This window comes from Mus caroli, unplaced genomic scaffold (assembly GCF_978045245.1).
Source record: "Mus caroli unplaced genomic scaffold, Mus_caroli_1 scaffold_14, whole genome shotgun sequence".
Taxonomy (NCBI): Eukaryota; Metazoa; Chordata; class Mammalia; order Rodentia; family Muridae; genus Mus; species Mus caroli.
The window spans coordinates 53,333,632-53,359,541 of NW_028227269.1; the positions used below are offsets into that span (position 1 = coordinate 53,333,632).

The following is a 25,910-nucleotide window of genomic DNA, read 5'->3' on the forward strand; positions in this document are numbered from 1 at the left end:
TTGATAGTCTGGGAGAAGATACAGAACTACTAGTCTAGCATTCCTTCTTTTACATTGGTAGTCTGGGAGAAGATACAGAACTACTAGTCTAGCATTCCTTCTTTTACACTGATAGTCTGGGAGAAGATACAGAACTACTAGTCTAGCATTCCTTCTTTTACATTGGTAGTCTGGGAGAAGATACAGAACTACTAGTCTAGCATTCCTTCTTTTCCATTGGTAGTCTGGGAGAAGATACAGAACTACTAGTCTAGCATTCCTTCTTTTACATTGGTAGTCTGGGAGAAGATACAGAACTACTAGTCTAGCATTCCTTCTTTTCCATTGATAGTCTGGGAGAAGATACAGAACTACTAGTCTAGCATTCCTTCTTTTCCATTGATAGTCTGGGAGAAGATACAGAACTACTAGTCTAGCATTCCTTCTTTTACACTGATAGTCTGGGAGAAGATACAGAACTACTAGTCTAGCATTCCTTCTTTTACACTGATAGTCTGGGAGAAGATACAGAACTACTAGTCTAGCATTCCTTCTTTTACATTGGTAGTCTGGGAGAAGATACAGAACTACTAGTCTAGCATTCCTTCTTTTCCATTGATAGTCTGGGAGAAGATACAGAACTACTAGTCTAGCATTCCTTCTTTTACATTGATAGTCTGGGAGAAGATACAGAACTACTAGTCTAGCATTCCTTCTTTTCCATTGATAGTCTGGGAGAAGATACAGAACTACTAGTCTAGCATTCCTTCTTTTCCATTGATAGTCTGGGAGAAGATACAGAACTACTAGTCTAGCATTCCTTCTTTTACATTGGTAGTCTGGGAGAAGATACAGAACTACTAGTCTAGCATTCCTTCTTTTCCATTGATAGTCTGGGAGAAGATACAGAACTACTAGTCTAGCATTCCTTCTTTTACATTGATAGTCTGGGAGAAGATACAGAACTACTAGTCTAGCATTCCTTCTTTTCCATTGGTAGTCTGGGAGAAGATACAGAACTACTAGTCTAGCATTCCTTCTTTTCCATTGATAGTCTGGGAGAAGATACAGAACTACTAGTCTAGCATTCCTTCTTTTACATTGGTAGTCTGGGAGAAGATACAGAACTACTAGTCTAGCATTCCTTCTTTTACACTGATAGTCTGGGAGAAGATACAGAACTACTAGCATGGAAACAGTTAGCTAGAAAGTCAGCGTGATTCTCTGGGTATAAAAGTTGCAATTTGTAAAAAAATAAAATTTTATAGTTATAGCCAGAGAAATTAATTATGCATTGACCTGTAAGCCTTCAAACACTACAGAGTCTACATCTAGTGATTTATATGATAATTCCTTGTGGTATAGCCTTATAAATCTATAGCAATTATTTGAATGCTAATTAATATGAATAATTACATGAGATACTCTTACATCCTATGGGATAGAAGTAGTTTGAGATTATCTTCACTGACTTCTTCTTATCCCAATTGTCACCATTTTGAAGGTCTGCAATTGATCTTGAAGAGATGGCATCTGGATTGAACAAAAGAAAAATGATTCAGCATGCTGTATTTAAAGAACTTGTAAAGGTAAAAGTATATCAAGATTATGAGTCCATCAGCTCGGTGCTCTTGAGTCCCTTCTGATGTCTTTTATGGACAGTCCGTCCGGTCCGTATTGAAGTATAGATTTGAGCCGTCAAGATGCTTCTCTTGCAATAACAACCTAACTCGATCCTGGAGCCTGTGTGGTAGAAGGGGGTAGTTGGCTCCTGTAGCAGTTCCCTGACTTTCACATGTGTGTCATGGGACATGAGCACAGACAGATACACACGCGCACACACACACACACACAGGGGAAAAAGTTCGGAAATAAATGGAAGGACTATTACTTTTCTGAAAGTGGGCTATTTAAAAAAAAAACAACCGTGTTTGGGCCTGGGGAGCTGGCTGAGCAGTTAAGAATACTTGTCCTCTTGTCGAGGATCCCCAGGTTCAGCTCTTAGCATCCACATGGTGATTCACAACCATCTGTAACTCCGGTTCCAGAGGATCTGATGCCATCTTCTGATCACTACAGGTGCCACATGGTACATACATACATGTAGACAAAACACACATGAAATGAATAATATAAAAATGAATAACAAAAATAAACTGAAAATTGTTTGAAAACATATTTCTGTGTGTCTATGTCTGGATGTGTGCCTGTGATTCTGCTTCTGGATGTCAAAGACTTTGGATTGCCCTGGAGCTGGAGTTACAAGTGGTTGGTAGCTACCTGATGTAGGTGCTGGAAACTAAATTTAGATCTTTTGTAAGAATTATCATAAGTTCTGGAACTTCATTGGGAAGCATTGGTTGTGCAACTACTTTATTCAAGGCAGTACACCAGGTACTGTGGACAGCCACGTACCGGTCCTTATCTCAGAGACGCTTACAGTCCAGAGCAATGCTAAGGATACAAAGCAAAGTTAAAACAGCTTTCATAGTAATATTAAAACATTATTTACTCTGGTGTGTCCTGCTGGGGATTGAACCTAATGACAAGCATATGCTGTGTCATTAAACTGTATCTCTGGCTTGCCCTCTTTACCTTTTTACTGTGCCGGTATTTACACAGCCTGACAACCTGCTAGCATGAGTCATGAATACCAGCTGACTGTGGTGGCACATACTCTTAATCCCATTACTTCCTTCCAGATCTTTCTGTGCTCGCCTTCATTCTTTATACCTCGTGGCATAAAATAAGACATGTTGTGGTAAATCTCCAACCCAAAGAAATCACAACTCAATTAATAGGAATACAAGCTGCACGTCTAGATTGGGCAGGTCTACTGCTACACTACCCTCTTCCCATCTCTGAGACCCCTTAGAACTTGCAGTTTCTCTAAGCCACATGCTTCTGCTCCATTCTCCTTCCTCTTCCTCCGTCATGCCTTCTCCCTTCCTCTCCCCCAAACTTTTCAGCTCCACCTTCCCTTCTACTGCCCAGTCACCAGCTCTGGCCTTTATTTTACAAGTTCAGATGGGGAGAAGGTTCAAATATTTAAGAATTTTAAACATATCTTCTTTTCATCCTACATCCTGAAACAGGAAGACAGAGGCAGATGGATCTCTGAATGTAAGGCCAGCCATGTTACATAATGAGGCACTGTCTGAAAAAATAAACAGAAAGACAGTAACACCAACTAAATTATATTATTAGTGACTAGGGACTTTACCACTTAAAGTGCCAGCTTTCACTTAAATCCATGACCACACAAACATATTATCAATTATATTAAATTGTGATGGTTGACTATGCATATATCGTTTTAAGTTTCTGTGGATGAAATGGGAAATATAGGTAAAATTCTGTCTGCTGTACTCAACTTTTTTTTTTTCTTTTTCTTTTTTTTTTTTTTTGGATTTTTTTTTTCTTTTTCAAGACAGGGTTTCTCTGTATAGTCCTGGCTGTCCTGGAACTAACTCTGTAGACCAGGCTGGCCTTGAACTCAGAAATCTTCCTGCCTCTGCCTTCCTAGTGCTGGGATTAAAGGCATGCGCCACCATTGCCCAGCTCTACTCAACTTTCTTAATCCTCTTGGGAAGTCACATCTATGACTTCAGTTGCAAGCTGAAGTCACTGCTACTTGCATAGAGTACTATTTTATATAAATGAATAATAAGCATATAATCTGGTTATTTCTGACCTGGACTTAATTTGGGAGAATTTTTTTCCAAAATGAAGTAAACCTGTCACTTTAAGGAAAATAACTGACAATATTGTAGCTGGTGATAAAAATTAGAGATAAAATTTTATGTGAAAAATATATGAACCAGGGGTCCCTAGTTTGAATCTCTAACACCACACAAAACAAGTAGACGTTGCATCTTTAATATGAGTTTGATAGAATCCTGATGTTATTTTCCTGACGAAAGCAGTACTGACATTAAGTCAAGATTTTTAATAAGTGATAATGTGAAACTTGCATAATGCAGTAAGCCCGTGTTTAAGAGACTAAATGGATGGTGGTGTAGAATCATGCACTAGGACAGAACCTGTGCTAAGTATAGGGTAGAGGCACAGCTTCAATACCGCAGACTTAAGATTTACATGGTTTCAGATTACACATTACAGCTAACCTATATAAATGAGTGTGTTTAGAAAGGATTTTTCAAACAAAAAGGTTAGAAACATTTCAAGTGTAGGAAGAAGAAAGGATAGATTTATGAAATGTTCAGTGATAATAGCTGAGTTATTCTGCCATGAATGTATAAAATGGAGGTAAATGTAGGGCAGCCTTTCTATTTTGAAAAGATATGGCAGGAAGGGAAGTGGTCTTGTTTTAAGACAGATTTTGCCTATTTTAGAAGTTTTCCAAAGTTGTACACATGCTTGGAAAAGGGACAAGATGTGTTCTGGTTTGTTTTCCCCTTCTCTTTACCAAGTTTCCCCTGAAACCATATGTAGTAACTCATGACCTTGATGGTATTACCTAGGGTGAGTTTGGCAGACTAACTTATAAGGGTTTGGAATATGATGAACTACATGTTCTCTTTTGCAGCTCTTCAGCTTTGCTTTTGAAATACAAAGATAGTAAATGAATGAACATAGTTGTGTCCCACTAAAGGTTTATTTACACCAGACCTGGCAGCTCACCCCTATAATCCTAGCAGGGAATGCTGTTCAGATGCTGCCGCAGGAGTTCTAGGATAGCCTGGGCTACATAGTGCGTTCCAAACCAACCTAGAGAGATCTGTTTAATCACCAATCATCAAAAATCATGTGCGAATAATTATTTCTGGCTCTAAATGGGGTCAAAATTAAGCTTTTGAGTGCCTTTTAGAATGCTTTATACTTGGCATATAGTAGGGTATGTCTGTAATCCCAGGTTTTCAAGTTCTTAGAAGGAGGAGAATCAGTAATTTTTTGCTAGCCTTAGCTACATAGTTCATGGCTGGCTTAGGTAACGAGACTCTCAAAAATAAAACAAAAAAAATAAGCCTTGTGTTGGGAAACTGTACCTATGTGACTCATTCCCACTAACCCATTATAAAATTAGATTGTCCTCCCTTGCTTTCTTTAGGAAAAAGCTTTATAGATCTTTTAGTATTAGAAAATTTAATATTTGCATCAGAAGGTGTCTTCATGTGTCATTTATTATTTTGCTTCACACAAACATTTGTCAAGTTGAATGTGCGTACCAGTACAGAAGCCTCTAGACACGTGATTATTGAGGGCTTGTAATGCACTTAGGCTAAATCATTCAAGTAGGAAATTAAATTAAACACACTAATTTAAATAAAAAGAAAGAAAAGGTGAAACCACATAAATAGGGGAGTGTCTGCCTTGCTCTATGAAGCTCTGGGTCTGTCCCTATTATCAAAACCAGCTTTTAATTCTTTTCTTAATTTAATTTAATAGGAAAGGCTAATTTAAAAGGCTGGATTTGAAGACTTAGTATATGAGAAAAGAAATATAACATCTTATTATATAGATTGCTGCTAAAATGATAACATTTGAGTAATATAAATGTATATATGCTAAATAACAAAATATTTTCGGTAGCTTCAGCTTCATATGAGAAATTTTAAAAATTGCATCATTTATTTTGCGTTTGTGTGGCTGGCAAGTATGTATTATGTTTAACAACTTGAGGGAGTTGGCTGTTTCTTTCTACCCTGTGGCTCCTGGGGATTGAACCTTGGTATCAAGTTTGGTAATCACCTTTTGTTAAGAAAGGCCTGAGTATGGCATCAACACTGCAATATTGTATAAAACTCTTAAATTTTACTCTGTACAAAGTGGGGACTGCTAGAGTTGCCTCAGAATGCTGGGATTATGGTGACTTCAATAAAATGAAAATATCCTTAGCTTGACATAAATGTCATAGGGAGAGGAAGTTTTGAATGCCACACAGTAGTCTGATATTTTTCTTTCTGGTGTGTAGCTTGTAGACCCTGGAGTTAAAGCGTGGACACCGACTAAGGGAAAGCAAAATGTGATCATGTTTGTTGGATTGCAAGGGAGTGGTAAAACGACAACGTGTTCAAAGGTAAATACTCCTTAAAAAAGTCACGTGGAAGATATATTTGTATAAATAGAGTTTTATTTTAAAGTTAAGCTATAGATTGTTGTTTTACAGTTTTGTTACTTGGTACATCTTTTCTGCTTTTGTAATATTTTTATAGGAAAAAACATAGAATCCTATAGTTTCCTTTCTACACCAGGTGTGGTGATGTGTGACTGTAGTTCCAGCCCCTTGTGGAGGTAGGGAGGTCAGGAATTGAAGGAATCCTCAGCTCCATGGTGAGTTTGAGGTCAGCCTTAATGGTAGGAGGCCATCTCCAAAAAAAACAAACCAAATCAAAACCAAAACACAATAAAAAACAATGTTAATTCTGGTTTCTTTTGAAACAGAAGAAGCAATTTCTGCCCTTAAAGAGTAAGTATGGCCAGATAGAGTGTTGAGGCCAGCTTGTGTTATAGTTACTTCCAGCCCAGACAGGGCAACATGGTGAAAGAGAGGGTAGGGTGTGTATGTGAGGTAGGGCTCTCGTGCACACGGGATATTTTCTTTGTTTCGACACAAAATTCTCCTTTGAGTTTCCCACTGTATATAATATGACCTTTTATATTACATATTCTTTTGGGGGGGGGGTTCGAGACAGGGTTTCTCTGTGTAGCCCTGGCTGTCCTGGAACTCACTTTGTAGACCAGGCTGGCCTTGAACTCAGAAATCCTCCTGTCTCTGCCTACCAAGTATGGGATTAAAGGCGTGTGCCACTACCGCCTGGCTATATTACATATTCTTTTTTTTTGGTTTTTCGAGACAGGGTTTCTCCGTGTAGTCCTGGCTGTCCTGGAACTCACTCTGTAGACCAGGCTGGCCTCGAACTCAGAAATCCGCCTGCCTCTGCCTCCCAAGTGCTGGGATTAAAGGCATGCGCCACCACGCCCGGCTATATTACATATTCTTATATTGATATTTTATTTTATTTTATTTTATTTTATGGTACTTTTTTTTTTCCTAGAATTGGGTTCCCCAACTTAATTGCTAGATTTTTTTTTTTCTTTCCCCCACAAACAGACTTTAACCATGTTATAGTTTAAGGGCAGGAGAAATGGTTATTTTTAAAAGATAGTATTAATTATTTTGGCCTTAACATTACAAGTTAACATTTTTAACAGTAATTATTGTTGCTTTTTCATCTTACAGTCATTAAATGACAATTTAAACTCAAGAGATTTTGCTGTGCCTTAATATTTTGTTGCATTCAAGAGAATTCATAAGAGAATTATGAAGTTTTACTTTACTCCTTAGATACTAAGATTAAACGATGAAGTTGTATATAAAATGATTTATTATATTTTCTGATAATTTATTTTGAATCTTCCTTTCCCAGTTAGCATATTATTACCAGAGGAAAGGTTGGAAGACCTGTTTGATATGTGCAGATACATTCAGAGCAGGTAGTGTGTTGAAATTTAAAATCTGTTTACTGTTCTTTCTGTTGTCGTATTGGAGGCTTCATTACCTCTTTCTCTTCTAGGAGCCTTTGACCAGCTAAAACAGAATGCCACCAAAGCAAGAATCCCGTTCTATGGCAGGTAGGCTACTGTTGCCTTTGGTTGGTGGTACTCAGTCTCAGTTTTAGTCTAGTCTGTCCTGGAAAACTGTAGCAGTCCAGGCTGGCCTCTGGCTTGTGATTCTTCTGTCTCAGTCTTCTGAGTGCTGGGATCACAAGATGTGTGGCACCATACACACAGTCCTTTTTTCGTTTTAAGACATCAGAAGCATACCTTATTAATAGCTGCCAGGGGATAGAAAGTATGTAGTAGGAAAAAAAATTAAAAGTAAGGGCCTGACAACCTGAAACATGAAAAGGAAAGAAACATGGTAGGAGAGAACCAACTTCAGGGGGTTTGACCTCCACATGTATGCTGTGGCACTTCAATGTGTGGTATCACTACTTGTATGTGTACACACACACACCTACAAATAGGTGTATCTTTATAACACTACAAATGAAGCACATATTAGCATATCTAATTAGCCCTTTAGTGCTGTTTTATTATCATCTATGTTACATATGTTTATAGGAAGATAGGTTACTTTAGATCAAAATGATTATTTGACAGCTGTCTTAGTTTTGCTACAGTGAAACACCAGGAGCGACTTTGGGAGGAGAGGTTTACCTGGCTCACACTTCCACACAATAGTTCATCATTGAAGGAAATTGGGACAGGACCTCCAATGAGACAGGGACCTGGAGGCAGAGCTCATGTAGAGGCCATGGGGAGACGCTGGTGATTGGCTCCTCCACATGGTTCTTCTGGGAGCGTTTTTCTTAATTGAGTTCCTACTGTTAAATAATCTCAGCTTGTGTCAAGTTGACACAAAACTAGCCAGCACAGCTTTGAACCTAGAGTCCTACTAATGGCTATATATGGATTGTATACATCTGTCAAAACTCATCAAAGGAGACTGGCATGTAGCTTATGGATAGAGTACTTGCCTAGGATATACAAGGCCCTGAGTTTAATACGTAGTTCCACTAGAGCAAAGCAAAAGACAAAACAACCTCCTCCCTTCAAAAGAACATTCATTAAAATAAATACAGTGGGGGCTGTGGAGATGGCTCAGCAGTTAAGAGCACTGAGCCCTCTTCCAGAGGTCCTGAGTTCAAGTCTCATCAACCACATGGTGGCTCACAGCCATCTGTAATGAGGTCTGATGCCCTCTTCTGCTGTGTCTGAAGAGAGCAACAGTATACTCACATATAAAATAAATAAAATAATTCTCTTTTGAAAGTTGAATATAGTGGGGACTAATGTGCTGGCTCATCAGGTAAAGTCACTTGTCACCAACACTGGCAACTTGAGTTTAATTCCTAAGACCTTGATGGTGGAAAGAGAACCTACTGCTTCAAGGTACCCTGTGACTTCTCAGGTGCACTATTGTATTCATAGTGTATGCTTACGTATTCACGCTTATGAGCATGCACCTGTAGAAGACCAAGTAAATAAGAGGATGCATATAATAAAGAAGAGTGAATGCAGTGGTACACTGTGTTGTGTTGTTTGTTATAACAATCTCCCCTTTAAAACTCCCCCTTAAAAATAATTACTGCAATCTTTTATGAAGCCTACTATGTGTATACATATATAGTCATTGTCACTTTCTATGAAGATCTTTGATCCCGTTTCCTTATAAATTTACAAAAATGGTAATAACTGTCATTTTAATTTATTTATTCTCTCTGCATGGGTGTTTTACCTGCATATATGTCTACCGTGTGTGTGCCTGCCTGGTGCCATTGGAGACTAGAGGAGGACATTGTATCGCTTGGAACTAGAGTTAACCTGGTTATGAGCCCAGCTTTATGGGTGCTGGGAACTAAACCTAGGTCCTCTGGAAGAACACCCAGTATTCTTAAGTGCTTTTCTATCTCTCCAGGCCCTGCCCCTGTTTTTTTTTGGGGGGGAGGTTGATTTTTTTAGGGAAGTATTTGTTTTGGCTCATGTCTGTTTTAATACTAACATACCAGAAAAAGCATAAATGTCCAACATCAATGCACACAGTAAATGATGATGTCATCTGGTGGGATGCTGTATAATCTAAAAATATTATTTCACAGAAGCATTTAATAACTTTATAAAATTATAACAGAAGGTTGTTAAATGGAAAAGCAGTTAAAATGCACTTTGTAATATGACTTCATTTATTAAAGAAGATATCAAAAAATGTTTAAGGAAACAATTCAGAAAAAACCTGCAGTAGTTATGCAGACTTAGGAAAAGTTTAGTGGTATCTCATGATGCTAAAGAAATGGGCTTCTGTATTTATTATTAGTAATTTCTTCTAAATTGAAAATATAATAATTTAATTGTTTTCAGAGTAGATTAAAAGTAAACTGACAGTTTCCAAGTAAATAATATTTGAATGTTTTCCCATTGTGGTGTTGTTAAATCATTTGTCCATCTTAAATAGCTATACTGAAATGGATCCTGTCATCATTGCTTCTGAAGGAGTGGAGAAATTCAAAAATGAAAATTTTGAAATTATTATTGTTGATACAAGTGGTCGTCACAAACAAGAAGACTCTTTATTTGAAGAAATGCTTCAAGTTTCTAATGCTATAGTAAGTAGCTTTCAATGGGGCACCATTTTAAAAACTTCAGTTTAGCTATAAAACCTTTTTGAGTTTATGAATATAAATTACTCCTTATCTGTAAGACAGCTACTATCACTGAGTGTAAAGGACTTACTGTCATCAGCATAGAAAAAATAATAATGAAAAATTAAGAATTTACCTTAAGTATTTGGGGGGTTTTTCAAAATGAAACATTATATTGTCATTTAGTGTTTCCTTTAAAGGTCTTAAAGATGGAGTTAGGTGTAGTGGCACATGCCTTTTACTGTAGTACTTGGGAAACACTGAGTTCAAAGCCAACCCTGCTCTATGTTATCTTACCTTCTAGGCCAGCCAAGGCTATATAGTGAGACCTGTGTATGTATTGTTCATTGTTCTGTTGCTGTGAAAGAGACACCATGACCAAGGCAACTCTTATAAAAGAAAATGTTTAGTAGGTCTTACAGTTTGAGACGTTGGTGGCACACAGTCACACATGGTGCTGGAGATGTAGCTAAGAGTCCTACATCCAGATCTGTAGCAGAGGAGAGAGCCACTGGGCCTAGCTTGGGCTTTTGACACCTCAGAGCCCACCCCCAATGACAGACACACTTCCTCCAGCAAGGCTATACCTACTTCAAAATTGCCACACCTTCTAATCCTTCTCAATTAGCACCATTCCCTGATGACGAGGCATACAAATATAGGAGGCTGTGGGGACCATTTTTATTAAAACCACCGCACCTCTTCTCAACAAGACAAAAATGAAATTATGATGGAAATAATGTCCCAGTAAGAAGCAGCCTAACACCTGTTGCACACCTTACTCTTTGGTTGGTGATGTGTACTCATTAGTGTATTTTTAGTGCTACTGTTGTTTGACAAATGTGAATGGATTTTTTTTGAGACAGGGTTTCTCTTTGTAGCGTTGGTTATTCTAGAACTGATGCTCTTTAGAGTCTGCTGGCCTCAGCCTCCAACTCAGACCTGCCCAAGGTGCAACCTGTCTTCTTCATTTAGGTCTCAGCTCAGAATAGTTTCCAAAGAGGCTATCATAGTTTCTTCTCGTATCATGAGCACAAAGTTTTCCCTATTTATCTCTTTGTCAAGACCTATATGTCACTTAATTCATGGTGCTCCCTCAGTCAGTACTTACTGCATCAGTATGTATAGGAAGCATTCCATACATGCTCGTGGTCACCTTTTTGTATCAGCAGTAAAAACGTGTCTTTTTATTTACTCTTTCTAGCAACCTGATAACATTGTTTATGTGATGGATGCGTCCATCGGACAGGCTTGTGAGGCCCAGGCGAAGGCCTTTAAAGACAAAGTAGATGTAGCTTCAGTAATAGTGACAAAACTCGACGGTCACGCGAAAGGAGGTGGTGCTCTTAGTGCGTGAGTATCAGTTGCAGTTTTACTCTTATGGCTGTGTTACTATCCCTTTGCCCAGTAAGTCATTTGTTTTATACCTTGGGTGTGTTTGTGTGTGTGTGCACGTGCACAAGCGCATGCTTGATAAGAATACGTTTCTTATTCTGTTTTTAAAAACATTATAATAATGGAATTGATAGAATCCATAAATGAGATTTAAGTACAAAAGGAATTTTGGAGCCCAAAATTGGTATAGGTCTAACTCATAACAATTGGTATAGGTCTAACTCGTGACAATTGGTATAGGTCTAACTCGTGACAATTGGTATAGGTCTAACTCATGACACGGAACTTTAACTTTATACATCTTGTCTAATATCTTAAAGAATTTGTTGTCTTTTTTGGTTATTTTTTTATTTTATTTTCCTTGTAGAGTTGCTGCCACAAAAAGTCCAATTATTTTCATTGGTACAGGGGAACATATAGATGATTTTGAACCTTTCAAAACACAGCCTTTCATCAGCAAACTCCTTGGTAAGTATATATGGAATAATCTCTGAGATGGTATGGATCTCAGAACAAATGGCTTTAGTCCTGTGTTTATTACTGTCCAAAACGGTAATTTCCTTTTGTGACTTATCATTCTAACCTGATTTTACTTTTCTTTAAGTGCCGGAGATCAAAACCAGGGCCTTGTATGTGCTACTGAGCTGCGTCCCCAGCCCGATAACCCTCCTCTTTGCTGTGGTTAGCCTGGAAACATGATTTATTAGATGGAGAGCTTTTTAGAAGAGTTTGAGCACATAATGCAGAAAATGCAGTTGTAGTCATAGAGGTTGTATAGATAGAAAAACCCTTCTGTTGTCTCAAAGTGGGATAGTTAGGGAGCACAGAATTAGGAGGTTAGCTTTGGGCTGTCTTCCCTGATCTATGTCTTTGCTGCAATTTAACTTTCTTAGCTTCAGTTCCTTTCACATAAAATACAGTAGAGTACTTAGCCCTGCAGAGCTGTTACAAGTGCCCATGTGAAGATGAGCATATTGTTATCTGTTCACTTTTCTCTTTGGTGTCTTTCAGGAATGGGTGATATTGAAGGACTGATTGATAAAGTCAATGAATTGAAGTTGGATGATAACGAGGCACTTATAGAGAAGTTGAAGCACGGTATATTTTTAGCATAACGGCATTTGATCTTAATGTTTTTGGTTGTTTTGCTTTGTTTTGTTTTCTTTCTTTTTTCGTGGTGCTGAGGAGTGAACCAGGGCTTTGCACATGCTAGGCAAGTGCTTTACTGCTAGTACACCTCCCAACCATGGGTTTCTGAGAGCATGGCTTACTGTATAGTTAGGCTGGCCTTGGACTTTTGATCCTCCTGCTTTGGACATGCACTATCATACTTTCCCTTCTTTCTTTTTTTCTTTCAAAAAAAATTATAAACCAGGCAGTGGTGGCACATACCTTTAATCCCAGCACTTGGGAGGCAGAGGCAGGTGGATCTTTGTGAGTTCAAGACCAGCCTCATCAAAAGAGTGAGTTCCAGGACAGCCAGGGACTGAAACCTGAAATTCTGTGTAGCAAAGAGAACAAGACTGGGAATGGTGTGTGTGGGCTTTTGAAACTTGGAAGCCCATTCCAGTGACAGTTTTCCTGCAAGGCCACACCTTCTAATCATTCCTTAACAGCCCACCAACTGGGAACCAAATATTCAAACCTGTGGGCCTGTGAGGACCATTGCCATTCAAACTACCACATCCAGACTGTCCTTGCCTCAGCCTCTGGAATGATGGAGTTACTGGTGTGTGCCACTATTCCTGGCTGAGTCCATTGATCTAAAATCCTCCAGCAGCTCCCCATTGCCCTTAAAGTGCTTGTAAATGATGTCATATTTAGGCTAGTTCCCATCTTCTGCATAAGGTTTTGACACTGCTATATTTAGCCTTCTGAGCCAGCCTGCTGAATTTTCAGTTTCTCATGCCTTGATCTCTCTAACATGTCCTACCTGATTCCTAGAAGCCTGTGATGCATGCTCCTCTGTACTCTGATTGTTGTCATTTATCACAGCCTTTTGATGCTCACCTTCCCTTGTGAAGGTGAGGGTAAGGCTCATCACTGCGCTCTTCATCTTTCATCTTCACAGGACCTTGCTCAGTATCAGACATCCTTGTCCTCAGTAGATATGGTTCAGTGGCTGAATTTATCCTTCATTGCCTTCTGTCATTCTTTGTTGTTTTTGTTTTTCTTTTGAGAATAGAGTCTTGGAGCTTGCTATGTAGACTAGGCTGGGCTCATATCCCCCTGCCTCTGCCTCAGGAATTCTGGGATTAAAGGCTGCATCATGCCAGGCCCTTCTGTTTTGAAGGAGTGATCTACTTCTGCTTCTGTGTACTGTACATAGTCTGTCTACTCTCTGACTTCTGACTCCTTAGATATTTGCAGCATTTTTGTCTTTATTCCTAATTCTCTGCTTGTTTAGTGGTCACCAAGCTCTACTTACTTTCCAAATACAATTATTGTTCCAATGTTCTCCAGTTAATATTTGACATTGTTACTTGACTTTTCTACTTTTAAAGATTTCACTTGATTCTATTGCATGGACTTTTTGTTCAGTGATCACTTTGTTTTACAAAAAAAAAAATCATGTTGTATGTGCATATGAATGTGTGTGTGACGTGTCATGTCATGCATATGTATGGAGATCAAAAGACTTGCAGATCAAAACTTGCAGGACTCTGTTTTCTTCTATCTTATGTGGGTTCTGGGCTCATTAGGTTTGTTGGCAAGTGCCGATACCACTGAGCCATCTAGCTGGTCCCACTTCTTTATGAATGTCCAAGTGGATGCTAGGATCTAAACAGTAATCTTTACAGTAGAACTGCAAGCACTCTTAATTACTTCCCCTAGTCAGTCTATTTCACACAGCATGATTTCTCCCTTAATTTATTATTATTGTTATTGTTATCATCATCATCACTATGTGTGTGATATGTGTGTGAGTGACATGCTGTGGCAAGTATACACAGATCAAAGAACAACTGAAATCAGTTCTCTACTTCTACCTTTTTATGGTTTCCAGGGATTAAACTCAGGTCAACAAGTGGGATGGCAAGTACCTTTATCCATTGAGCCATCTGACCAACCCACATAATTTGTTTTTGTTTTTGAGACAGAATCTTCCTTTCTAGCCCTGAATGGCTACAGACTTGGAATCTTCTCTTTTCAGCCCCCTGATTGTAGCAATTACAGGTGTGAACCACTATGCCCATCAGCATAATATTTTTATAGTCATCAATGAAGTTATATGTAACTAATTTTTTTTTTTTTTTTTTTTTTTTTTTTTTTTTGGTTTTTTCGAGACAGGGTTTCTCTGTATAGCCCTGGCTGTCCTGGAACTCACTTTGTAGACCAGGCTGGCCTCGAACTCAGAAATCCACCTGCCTCTGCCTCCCAAGTGCTGGGATTAAAGGCGTGCGCCACCACGCCCGGCCCCCTAATTTTTTTTATATAGGGACTCTTTCTATAGCCCTAGCTGTGCCGAAGCTCTCTATGTTGACCAGGTTGTCCTAAAACTCATAAGATCCTGCTGCATCTACTGGGATTAAAGGCATTGTGTCATCACTCCTAGCACTGGGTACTGTTCTTCCTCTGTCTGTCCATCTTCTGATCATGGAGAGCTAAGCTATTAAGACATTGCAGATCTTATAAATCCTTTTATATTTCTGCCTGTTCTGCATAGGAATTATACATGTTCTATATTCTCTTTAGCTCTTGCTATATCCAAGCCTTTTAATTGTAGCCATTTTAGTAGGTGTAGTTTGTCTGCCTTGTTTCTAAGTTTCTGTGTGTTTGTATATGTTGATCTAATGTACTAGAGTAATAGGCTTCTCTGTGGTACAATCTGACCATGTGCCTACTACTCCTCATAGCATCCATCCTGGCCTCCACACAGTGACTGTACAGTGAATGTTTGTTGATTGCATAGTATGCTTCAAGATGAATTCATGCTTGCTACTCTATCTGAATTTTTTTGTATTGCATTTCAGGTCAGTTTACATTGCGAGACATGTATGAACAGTTTCAGAATATTATGAAAATGGGCCCATTCAGTCAGATCTTGGTTAGTTACCCTTAAATGTTTCTAAAATTTCTCTATTTCTTTGTGTTTATCTTAGTCTTACAAAGAAAGCAAGTTTAATACACTGCAAAGCAGCAGGCGTGGCCATAACAGGAGAGCCAACTGCCTTATTAGCATATACCAATTTTGTAAAATGGTGGGGTTTTGTTATAACATTTTCATGAGTTTATGTGATATACTGTTTTGTTTTTCATTGTAATATCTAAGAACAGATATATACTTATGTTAATCATTGGGTAAGATGGCTCTTTTAAGAATTAGTTTCAAAGTTAGTATTTAAATACTGACATTTTGAGCACTATAAGTCTTTGGTGACTTGTTTAAATCTGCTTTAGGGGATGATTCCTGGCTTTGGCACAGATTTTATGAGCAAAGGGAATGAGCAGGAGTCAATGGCAAGGCTGAAGAAACTGATGACAATCATGGACAGTATGAACGATCAAGGTGAGAAGGGTGACCAGACCCGGGGCAGGCTTCTGAGGGTCAGCAAGTTCTGAGGGTCATTATTTTCTTGTTGGCAAGATTGAAGAAACTTAGACCAAAACATTGCTTTAGATAGATGTAGAGTAACCTGTAAGCTTTGACTGATTCATCATTGGGAGAACTATGAAGCCTAACACTTCTTTAAGTGACTTCTGAAGAGAGTTGTAAGTTTTCCTTATGTAGATACAATTCATGGGGAAAGTTACAGTCAATTATGAGAGAATCCTGGGCTTAAGAGAATTAAATGTTGGCTAAGTATAGCAGTGCACTCCTTTAATCCAGTCCTATGTTCAATTCCCAGGACCCACATGGTGGCTAACAACCATCTTTGACTGTAGTAGTCCCATGGGATCCAATACCCGCTTCTGAAGTGCAAATGTACATGTAGACAAAACACCCATATACATAAATACATCTTTTTTTTTTTTAATTTATTACATGTAAGTACACTGTAGCTGTCTTCAGACACTCCAGAAGAGGGAGTCAGATCTCATTATGGGTGGTTGCGAGTCACCATGTGGTTGCTGGGATTTGAACTTCGGACCTTCGGAAAAGCAGTCGGGTGCTCTTACCCACTGAGCCATCTTACCAGCGTAAATACATCTTTTTAAAAAGCTATTTATAAATAAATAAACAGCCAGGCAGTGGCGGCACACGCCTTTAATCCCAGCATTCGGGAGGCAGAGGCAGGCAGATTTCTGAGTTCGAGGCCAGCCTGATCTACAGAGTGAGTTCCAGGACAGCCAGGGATATACAGAGAAACTCTGTCTTGAAAAACTAAACAAACAAACAAACAAACAAACAAACCCTGGTCTTCTGTAAAATGAGCCAGTGCTTTTAATCACAGAGCTACTCGCCCACCCTGATTCTATTATATTGAGACAGGTATTCCTAGCTGTCCTAGAAATTGGCTTTGTAGACCAGGCTGGCCTCGAACTCAGGGATTTGCCTGCCTCTGCCTCCCAAGTGCTGGGATTAAAGTCATACATATGTCCACTGCCCAGCTTCCCCATCACCACCCTGACTCCCAGTTTAAAAATTTACTTAGATACTTATTGGCATGGGGTAGAGGGACTTGATGTACATGTATGGAGGTCAGAGGACATCTTTAGGAAATTGGTTCTCTCCTCCCATGTGAATTTAAGAGCTTGGCAACAAGCACCTTTATCTACTAAGCCACTTGGACTGCTTATTAAGGGATGCTGGTGATGTTGTAAAGAGAATGTTGGAATAGACATATAATAGGCTTATAATCTGGTCACCCAAGAGGCCAACCTGAGATAGAATGAAAAAGAGACTAAGACATATTTTCTGTTATGTCTCCATTTTGGTTTTGTTTGCTTTGCTTTGTTTTGTTTATTTGAGTTTTTCATTTGTTTGTTTCTGAGTCAGTCAAACTAGAATTTTCCTTTTTCCCACTCCTTTTTGTCTTTTTTGAAATAAGGTTTACCATGTAGCCCTTGCTGGCCTGAAACTTGTGATCCTTTTGCCTCAACTTCCTGAATGTATGTGCTACCTACTGTGTGTAACTCAAAGTACATAGCTTAACTAAAGTCCACCTCATCCCATCCACTGTATACAAGTAAGGGCAGAACACCTTACATGACAAATGATCAAAAAGATGAAGGGACTCTCGAGTATACTACAGAAGGATTAGACTATTACCAGGTGTAACTTCTCCATTATAGGAAATCCAAGAATTTCTCCATTAATTATACATAGAGTCTCTGTCTTCTACTTGCTTATGAGGTCTAAATGTGTGAAGTAGAAGTTAGCAGCTATTTAGGGTAGGAGACCAGTGGGTGCTTCTGTTCTGATTTTGAACTTTGGTATGTTCTTGAGATATGTGGAGAACATGGAAAGAATGGACATTTAAAATACAGGATGGCAGACGTAGAGTGTCAGAAGTCCTCAGATGGTTTTCCTTTAAAGCCAGGTCTTACTATGTAGCCCTATCGAGCCTGGAAGTTGCTGTGTAGTTCAAACCTTCTTCAGACTTACAGTGATCCTCCTGCCTCAGAAATCCTGGGATTAAAGATTTGTGTCATCACACCTGTTGGTTCTCAGAATGTTCTGTTTAAATTGTAGATAAACTATACATATGTTTGCTTTGTTCCTTTTATTCTAATGCTATAAATATTTTTAAAATATTTTCTACTTTAAAATTTTAGATCTGTTTTGTGGTTTGACCATTTATTTATATGTATGTTGTTCTGTATACATGTTATGATGTACAGAGAAATGAAATTTTATCTCTTTGAAATGAAACAAGCTGGGGAGATGGCTCGTGGAGTGAGCAAGAGGACTGAATTTCAGATCCCCAGAATCCATGTACAGAAAATAGGCATCCTAGGGGCTTGCCGGCCAGTCAGCCTACCCACAAGTCAGCTTCACAGTCACTCAGAGATCCCATGCTAACAGATCAATTTGGAGAGTACACATCTGTACACACATGTATATCTCTCTCCCACATAACCCCACGCCCTGCACCCCTAACTGAGCTCATTTGGTAGAGTGCTTGCCTAACATACAGGAATCTCTCTGTTAGAACCCAGGAAACAGGGTCGAGTATCAAACACCTGTAATTCCAGTCCTCAAGAAGTGGAAGCAGGAGGATTAGAAGTTCAGGGTAACCCTCAACTACATAGAGATTTTCAGTCTAGCTAGGGATATATAAAACCCTATATCTAAAACATAAAAATAAATAAAAAAGGCATCTGTAAAATCTCTGAAGCTTTCTATCACCCATTTGAATTTCCTTTGTGAGTCACTTCTTCCTTGTTCAGTCCCAAGTTTTGTATCGTTTGGCTTTATTCCTATTTTCTAATAAACACGCTTCTATTTTTAGGACAGAGGCAGAGGCTTGGCTACTGTGATAATGAATGATAATTTTATGTGATGAAATTATTTGTCTTGGTCTTCAGAACTGGACAGTACAGATGGTGCCAAGGTTTTCAGTAAGCAGCCAGGCAGAATCCAGAGAGTCGCCCGGGGGTCAGGCGTGTCAACAAGAGATGTTCAAGAACTTCTGACCCAGTATACCAAGTTTGCACAGATGGTCAAAAAGATGGGAGGTATCAAAGGACTTTTCAAAGGTGAGCTGGGAAACACTATCACCTAAAAGAACAAAATTCAGAAACAAAATATTAAAGCCAGTAGTCTCATACTGGAAAAGTTAATGCTGAGTTTCCAAGTTGTAGGAGTTGGGGATTAGCTCTGTGGTAGGGCCTGTCTGGGTCCCTGGGTTCTGCCCCAATACTAAAGAAAAAAGAAGAGATAACCTGAACTCAATGTTAAAGTCAAGTACTACCATTATACATGGTTTATCTCTTCAGAATCAAGATAGTAGATGATTAATCTTGAAAAACTTTATCAACATACATACCATAGAGTACTTAAAGAACATTAGACTATAAAAACTGAACACTCTTTCTTTTCCTTAAAATATTCCACAACTTCTATTGGAGACAACAGTTGATGTAACTACTGATTATTTTCCCATATTGCCAAACATTCTTCAGAATATATCGATTAACTAGGTTGGGTATCCCATGTACATACTCCCAGAATTCTTGAGACAAGAGAAGCAGCAGAATTATTGCCAGCCTGACCACCTAGTGACTCCTAGTCCGGCCAGCTCTCCATACCTAGAACCAGTGTCAAAACACGACCAGCCAAAATAAGAATTTATATTTTACGCGCATGCGCTCTGTTTAACCACTAACTCCTACTCTTTCAGTTGTGTATCTTCATGCCTCTTGTTGTCAGATCCATAAGTTGAGTCACTTTCTAGACAATTCCATGGGATTGTTCTCTTTGATAGAAGTATAGAGGACACTACGTATCTTTTTTTGTTTGTTGTTTTTCCAGACAGGGATTTTCTGTCTTGTGTAGTCTGTGTAGTCCTGGTTGTCCTGGAACTCATAGAGATCTGCCTGCCTCTGCCTCCTCAGTGCTGGGATTTAAAGTGAATTGCACCAAAGTACATTTTCTAATGTAGTTTCTAGTGTAATGGTCACAGGTGTTTTTAGCACGTTTCCAGTTCTAATGTTTTAAAGGTTTTTTTTTTTTCCTTGTACATTACCAAGTTGAATTTCCTTTGCCTGTCATTTCTTCCCTGTTTAGTCACTCGGATCTTTCTCCCTATTACTCTGTAATATCTTAACAGACTTGCTTTTCACCTCTAAATATTGTCCCAAGTTTTTCATTTGACTTTATTTCTATTTTCTAATAAATTATATTTTTAGGGCTGGAGGTATAACTGAAAGATAGAGTGCTCAGCCAGAATGCTTGAGGCTCTGAGATGCTTTGATCTCTAGTTCTCTATTTTTCCCCCAAATTTACCATTTTCAAATGAGTACAGTGCCTATAGTCCCAGCATTCAGGAGGCAGGAGGATATTTTCAAGTTCAAAACCAGTTAGGGCTATATAGTAATATTTGACTACAAGACTCTGCAACTGTTATATTATCAGTTGCTGAATATAAGTCTTTCTGATAACGATTATTCAGTAATCATTAATGAAATAATGAAGTAACTTTTGGCAAACACACTATGTAGATAACCACTTCAAGTACCACTTCATTAGTGAAGGTCTTTTGTCTCCTGTATCATTTAAGGTAATTGATACTTCTTTCCTGAATGGTCAGAGATACACCAAGGGCAACCCAGGAGCACCACATGCCCATGTGGTCCCAGTTGGTCTTTGGAGTTCTCTGAGCACACACATGCAGACACCAAGCTGTCTTACTGTATCATTTGATACTTTCCATGTGGTGACCCTCACAGCTCTCCTACTTCACCATGGCCCTAGCAGGGGCCGCCTAGTTTTGCTGGTGGTTGTACTATAGTGTGCTGCTTGGGCTCTCAGGGCTGAGAAGGGAGGGAAGGTTTCTCTCTCCCTTCCTCTCCCCCTCCCCCTCCTTCAGATTTCTCTTAAGCAGTTGCTGTTGCACTAGTCACTCAGTCCAATTTTGCTTATAGTGGTTTACCACATTTATAACTAAAATTATCAGGACTAGAGATATGGCTCAGTGGTTAAGAGCACTGACTACTCTTCTAAAGGTCCTGAGTTCAAATTCCAGCAACCACATGGTGGCTCACAACCATCTGTAATGAGATCTGACGCCCTCTTCTGGTGCATCTGAAGACAGCTACAGTGTACTTAGATATAATAATAAATCTTTTAAATAAATAGATAAAATTATCAGGGGGAAAATTACAGCTCTATGAAAATACTTCTAGCGGAGTCGTGGTTCACGTCTTTGATCCCCTTACTCAGGAAGCAGAGGCAGGGGGAATTTCTGTCCAGTCTGGCTTCTATATTGAGTTCCAGCCCAGCCAGGGCTAATGCAGTAACAACAATGAAAAGCCCTTCAAATGATCCTTTATAGAGAATTTCTTGTGGTTTTCCTCAAAAAAAAAAAAAATATATATATATATAATTGAGAAAAAGATTAGTAAATTGCATGGTATTCTATACCACACTATATACTAATTAAATGTTTTGTGTTATCAGGCGGTGATATGTCTAAGAATGTGAGTCAGTCACAGATGGCAAAATTAAATCAACAAATGGCCAAAATGATGGACCCACGAGTTCTTCATCACATGGGTAAATATAAAATTCTTGGTCAGTTGTAATATACAGTTAAATATACAAGGGTTGTAGTTTAATGGTAAGCCTTCTGTAGTGATATATAAAAGCCTGTTGAAAGGCTGAAGGGAGATGACCATCTGAATCCCAACTGACTATTTAATCATTCTAGATAAGGAGAAGGTTTTGAACAGTATGAAAACCTTTGAGTATGTGTGTGATGTATATGGTGTGCGTGTGTGTGCTCATGAGTGTGTGTGTGATGTATATGGTGTGAGTGTGTGTCTCATGCTCCATTGCTCTTGTGGAGATTGAAGAACAAACTTCAGAGTCTTCTACATTGCGGAAGCAGTGTCTCTCGGTTTTTTTTTTTGTTTGTTTTTTGTTTTGTTTTGTTTTGTTTTTTTGAGACAGGGTTTCTTTGTGTAGCCCTGGCTGTCCTGGCACTCACTTTGTAGACCAGGCTGGCCTCGAACTCAGAAATCCGCCTGCCTCTGCCTCCCGAGTGCTAGGATTAAAGGCGTGCGCCACCACGCCCGGCTGTGTCTCTTGTTTTTGCTGCTGCGCTGTGTAGTTGAGGCTAGCTGGCCTATAAGTCTTTATCTTGCTGAGCATTGAGATTACAGATGCTTATGGCTGTATATAGCTTTCTCCATAGGAGTTAAATGTGGCTCATTAGGCTTGAGTCACTTGTACTCACTGAGCCACCTCTGTAGTTTATAAGTAAACTGAGGTTTTATTTTGTCCTCTGCTGCCACCTGTATAGTGTGTCTGCCTATGTGATGTATGCATGTTTGTGCTAGTGTAAGTACATGTGGAGACCTGACATTGGCATCAGGTGTCTTTCTCTATTGCCCTCCACTTTTTAAAGATAGTGTCTCTAACCAAACTGACTTGGAGCTTGCTGTCTCAGCTGGACTCCTGGCTGGCCACTGAGCTTCAAGGATCCCCGTGTCTGTTCTCCCACCTCCCAGGGTTGGGATTATAGAAGCCCTGGCCACCCACCGTGCCCAGCTTCTATGCAGGTGCTGGATGTCCAGATGCAGGCCTCATCTTCGTGCAGCAATCAAGCACTCTACCTATGGAGCCATCTGACAAACCCATTTTTTCCTAACTTTTAAAAATTATTTTATTTTAATTAATTACCTGGGGATTTGAGACAGGATCTCACAATGTAGCTCTCAGTGCCCTCCCTGGAAGTTGGTATGAAGGCCAGCTTGATCTTCCTGCCTTTGTTTCCCAAATGCTGGGATTAAAGGTTCTGCCACTGTGTCCGGCCCATCAGGTACAATTTGTGGGCAAGCTGTTTCATCATCTTTGCTTCGAGATGGGATGTCAGACAGTGCAGGCTAGCTGGACATTGTTCTGTATCCAAGTGTGATCTGGAGTTTCTGACTTCCACCTCTGTCTCCCAAGCTCTGGGATTACAAGTCTGGAGTACTAGGGATTGAGCCCAGAGCCTCGTGCGTCTTGGGCATGCATATTGGGCAGACACTGTACCAGCTGAGCTCCATCCCAGGACTGGTGATCTTTCCTTAATACTTCTTCCACTGGCCTTTCCCCCATTTTAGAGTTGGGTGTCTTTATTTAGAGAATTTTTGAAATTCTAATTCTGTTTTTACTGTGTTATCTTTGAAAAGTCCTTAAAACTTTCTAAACTTCCCTTTTGGAAAGTTTGTAGGTAATATTCATCAGGAGATTGTGACAAGTCGATCTAATTACTACTGTGAAACATTTCACATAGTAAGTGCTTAGCACTTAGCACTTCTGTAAGTCCTTTGATACACAGCCCCTACCCTGCACTGATCAGTTTTGATAAAACTTATTCTAGTTTCAAGAAGACTTGGTCTTGACAGAAAAAATGTTCTGTTTGGGCTTCTTGATTGTAGATAGGAACTATTCCAAGATCTTTTTATGTTTTCCTGTATTCCTTATGGTAACTTCATGAAGCACATTTTTCGTATTCTTAGATAAAAATAAAGCGAATAACACACATTTTAATTTTGTATATTCTTAAAAGCTACTGACTTAATTGCTAAGTACATTAGAAGTTAAAGTACTCAGGCAAAAGTGGTAACAGGTTCAGTCTGCCGGGTCGTGACCTGTTTTCCTCCCATCTCCCTCTAGGTGGCATGGCCGGCCTTCAGTCAATGATGCGGCAGTTTCAGCAGGGTGCTGCTGGCAACATGAAAGGCATGATGGGATTCAATAACATGTAAAGACGCCCCCTTACTAGGAACGGACATGGTGGATGATGTCATCTGCTGAGACCTCACACTTTCTCTCCCTCTTGCAAACGGGGAAGAAGGATTCTTGCCTGTCTTGCCTTCATTCTTTTGTCTCACCGTTTTCCTTGTCTCCCTTCCCTTCTGATGTTCGTTCGGGAAGAGTGCCTGGTTTTTGTGGAAGTCATCATTTCTGCTTTAAATCTATTAGTTTTCAACGACCTAACACTTCTTAAGTTAAACAAATCATGATGTAAAATTTTGGTATTTAAAGGTTTTTAATTGTCTCAAAGGCCAAGCATTACATTTATAAACAGTTGCGATCAGTAAATTACATGATATTGAAGAAAACTGCTGCAAAATAAACTTCAAGTGATAAGATAAAGGGTTCGTTAACTTTCTTTATGGTTTGATGTGGTCAGCATACCACCCAGAAAATAGGCAAAAAGCCAGCAGGTACATTTAAAGGAATATATGGTAGAATAATTTAATCATGAGTATTAGAAAATGTTATTTTAGGATAAAATAACTTTATTCCAAGAAACTTTAGCTTTGCCATTTAAAATTGAAATCAAGAATTTGGTTACAGTTTGTAATGTATGATGTTTTGTATCAAACTTAAATTTTTTACATATTTTGGAGTCTCATGTTCCTTGATTGTTTTAAAAGCCATTTTTATGTTTCTTACATACTATTGAAAAATAATATGTTTTGATAATAGATAATACATAAATTTGCTAATGGAAAGTAATACTGAATTATTAGGCTACAGTATTACATATTAAAAATAAGGCCATAGCAGCATTGGCTGGGTCATTGATAATTATTGCTATATGTCTGTCCTGGAATCTCAGATGAGTAAGCTTCAATTCCAGTGACGGAGTGGATGTGTTAGCACTTGTGCCATAGCACATGTGTGAAGGTCAGAGAACAACCATGTTCTTTATTCTTTTTTTGTTTGTTTCTTTGAGACATGGTCTCACTATAGCTCTGGTTATCCTTGGAACTCACTATGTGGACCAGGCTGGCCTCAAACTCACAGTGCTCTGCCTTCCTCTGCCTCCTGAGTGCTGAGATTAAAAGCACAAGTGACATGTTGGGTTTCAGAGGACAACTTGCAGAAGTCAGTTCTCATTTCACCATGTGGGTCCAGGGTTTAAACTCAGCTCAGTCACACTTGGCACCAAGTGCCTTTATCCATAGAGCCATGTCACTGGCCACAGTTCCAAAGAAAGAGAGGAAGGAAGGAAAGGAGGGAAGGGAAGGAGGGAGGGAGGGATCTGTGTGTATGAGTGGTTTTGAGTGCATTCTTCTACATGCTCGGGTACACATTGTTGAAGTCAAGACAACCTCAGGTGCTCGTCCCTGCCTTCTACGCTGTTTAAACAGGGTCTCTTGTTCATGTTCCAGAGAGCCAGGCTAGCTGGCCTTCAAGCTCTTGGGATCCTGGTTTCCGAGCCCCACCTTGCTGTAGAAGTACTGGGACTACATTGCTACCGTGTCTACCTTTTTTTGGTTTTGGGAGAAAGGCTCAGGCTGTCCTGGAACTCATGACAAGTCTCCTGCTTCAGCCTCCTAAATTCAGGAATTGTAGTAAATTTACCATTCTTAGAAAAGTATTCTCATAAAGAATGCAGTTCAGCTGGGCATGGTAGCACTTAGCAAATCCCACTATTTAAATAAAGGCTGAGGTAGGAAGATCATGAGTTGAAGGCCAGCCTAAGTTATGTAGACCATGTCTCAAAAGCCAAAAGCATCTGATTTTGTGGTTTGCTGAGGGTCGTATGTTCTAGCTAAGAATTGTTGTTTAGTGGAGGACTAGCATTTCCCTAGTGGGCACTGTACGTATTCATGGGGAAATTACATATTTTATGTTTTGCCAAAGTGGCCTAGTAATGTACAGCTATAGAAATCCAAAACTAGAGAAAATGGTAATTAAACTGTGCACGCTACCTTTTCTGGGTGTGTGTCTTAGTGATTTCTGTTTTCTGGATATTTTGT

At 39.2% G+C, this 25,910-nt stretch overlaps 1 protein-coding gene across 2 annotated transcripts in view; it reads left to right on the forward strand.

Moving 5' to 3' along the window:
* The window catches only part of Srp54 (signal recognition particle 54), a 42,051-nt gene extending 17,757 nt beyond the window's left edge, over positions 1–24,294 (forward strand). For both annotated transcript variants that reach the window (XM_021179703.3, XM_085830377.1), the window contains exons 4-16: positions 1,484–1,568; positions 5,915–6,019; positions 7,371–7,437; positions 7,518–7,575; positions 9,959–10,109; positions 11,350–11,498; positions 11,908–12,008; positions 12,552–12,638; positions 15,515–15,588; positions 15,942–16,050; positions 19,014–19,184; positions 21,607–21,702; positions 23,812–24,294. In XM_021179703.3, coding sequence (XP_021035362.1) covers positions 1,484–1,568; positions 5,915–6,019; positions 7,371–7,437; positions 7,518–7,575; positions 9,959–10,109; positions 11,350–11,498; positions 11,908–12,008; positions 12,552–12,638; positions 15,515–15,588; positions 15,942–16,050; positions 19,014–19,184; positions 21,607–21,702; positions 23,812–23,903 — 1,345 coding nt within the window. In that variant the 3' untranslated portion in view covers positions 23,904–24,294. The remainder of the gene's footprint in view (positions 1–1,483; positions 1,569–5,914; positions 6,020–7,370; positions 7,438–7,517; positions 7,576–9,958; positions 10,110–11,349; positions 11,499–11,907; positions 12,009–12,551; positions 12,639–15,514; positions 15,589–15,941; positions 16,051–19,013; positions 19,185–21,606; positions 21,703–23,811) is intronic.
* The last annotated feature ends 1,616 nt before the right edge of the window (positions 24,295–25,910 follow it).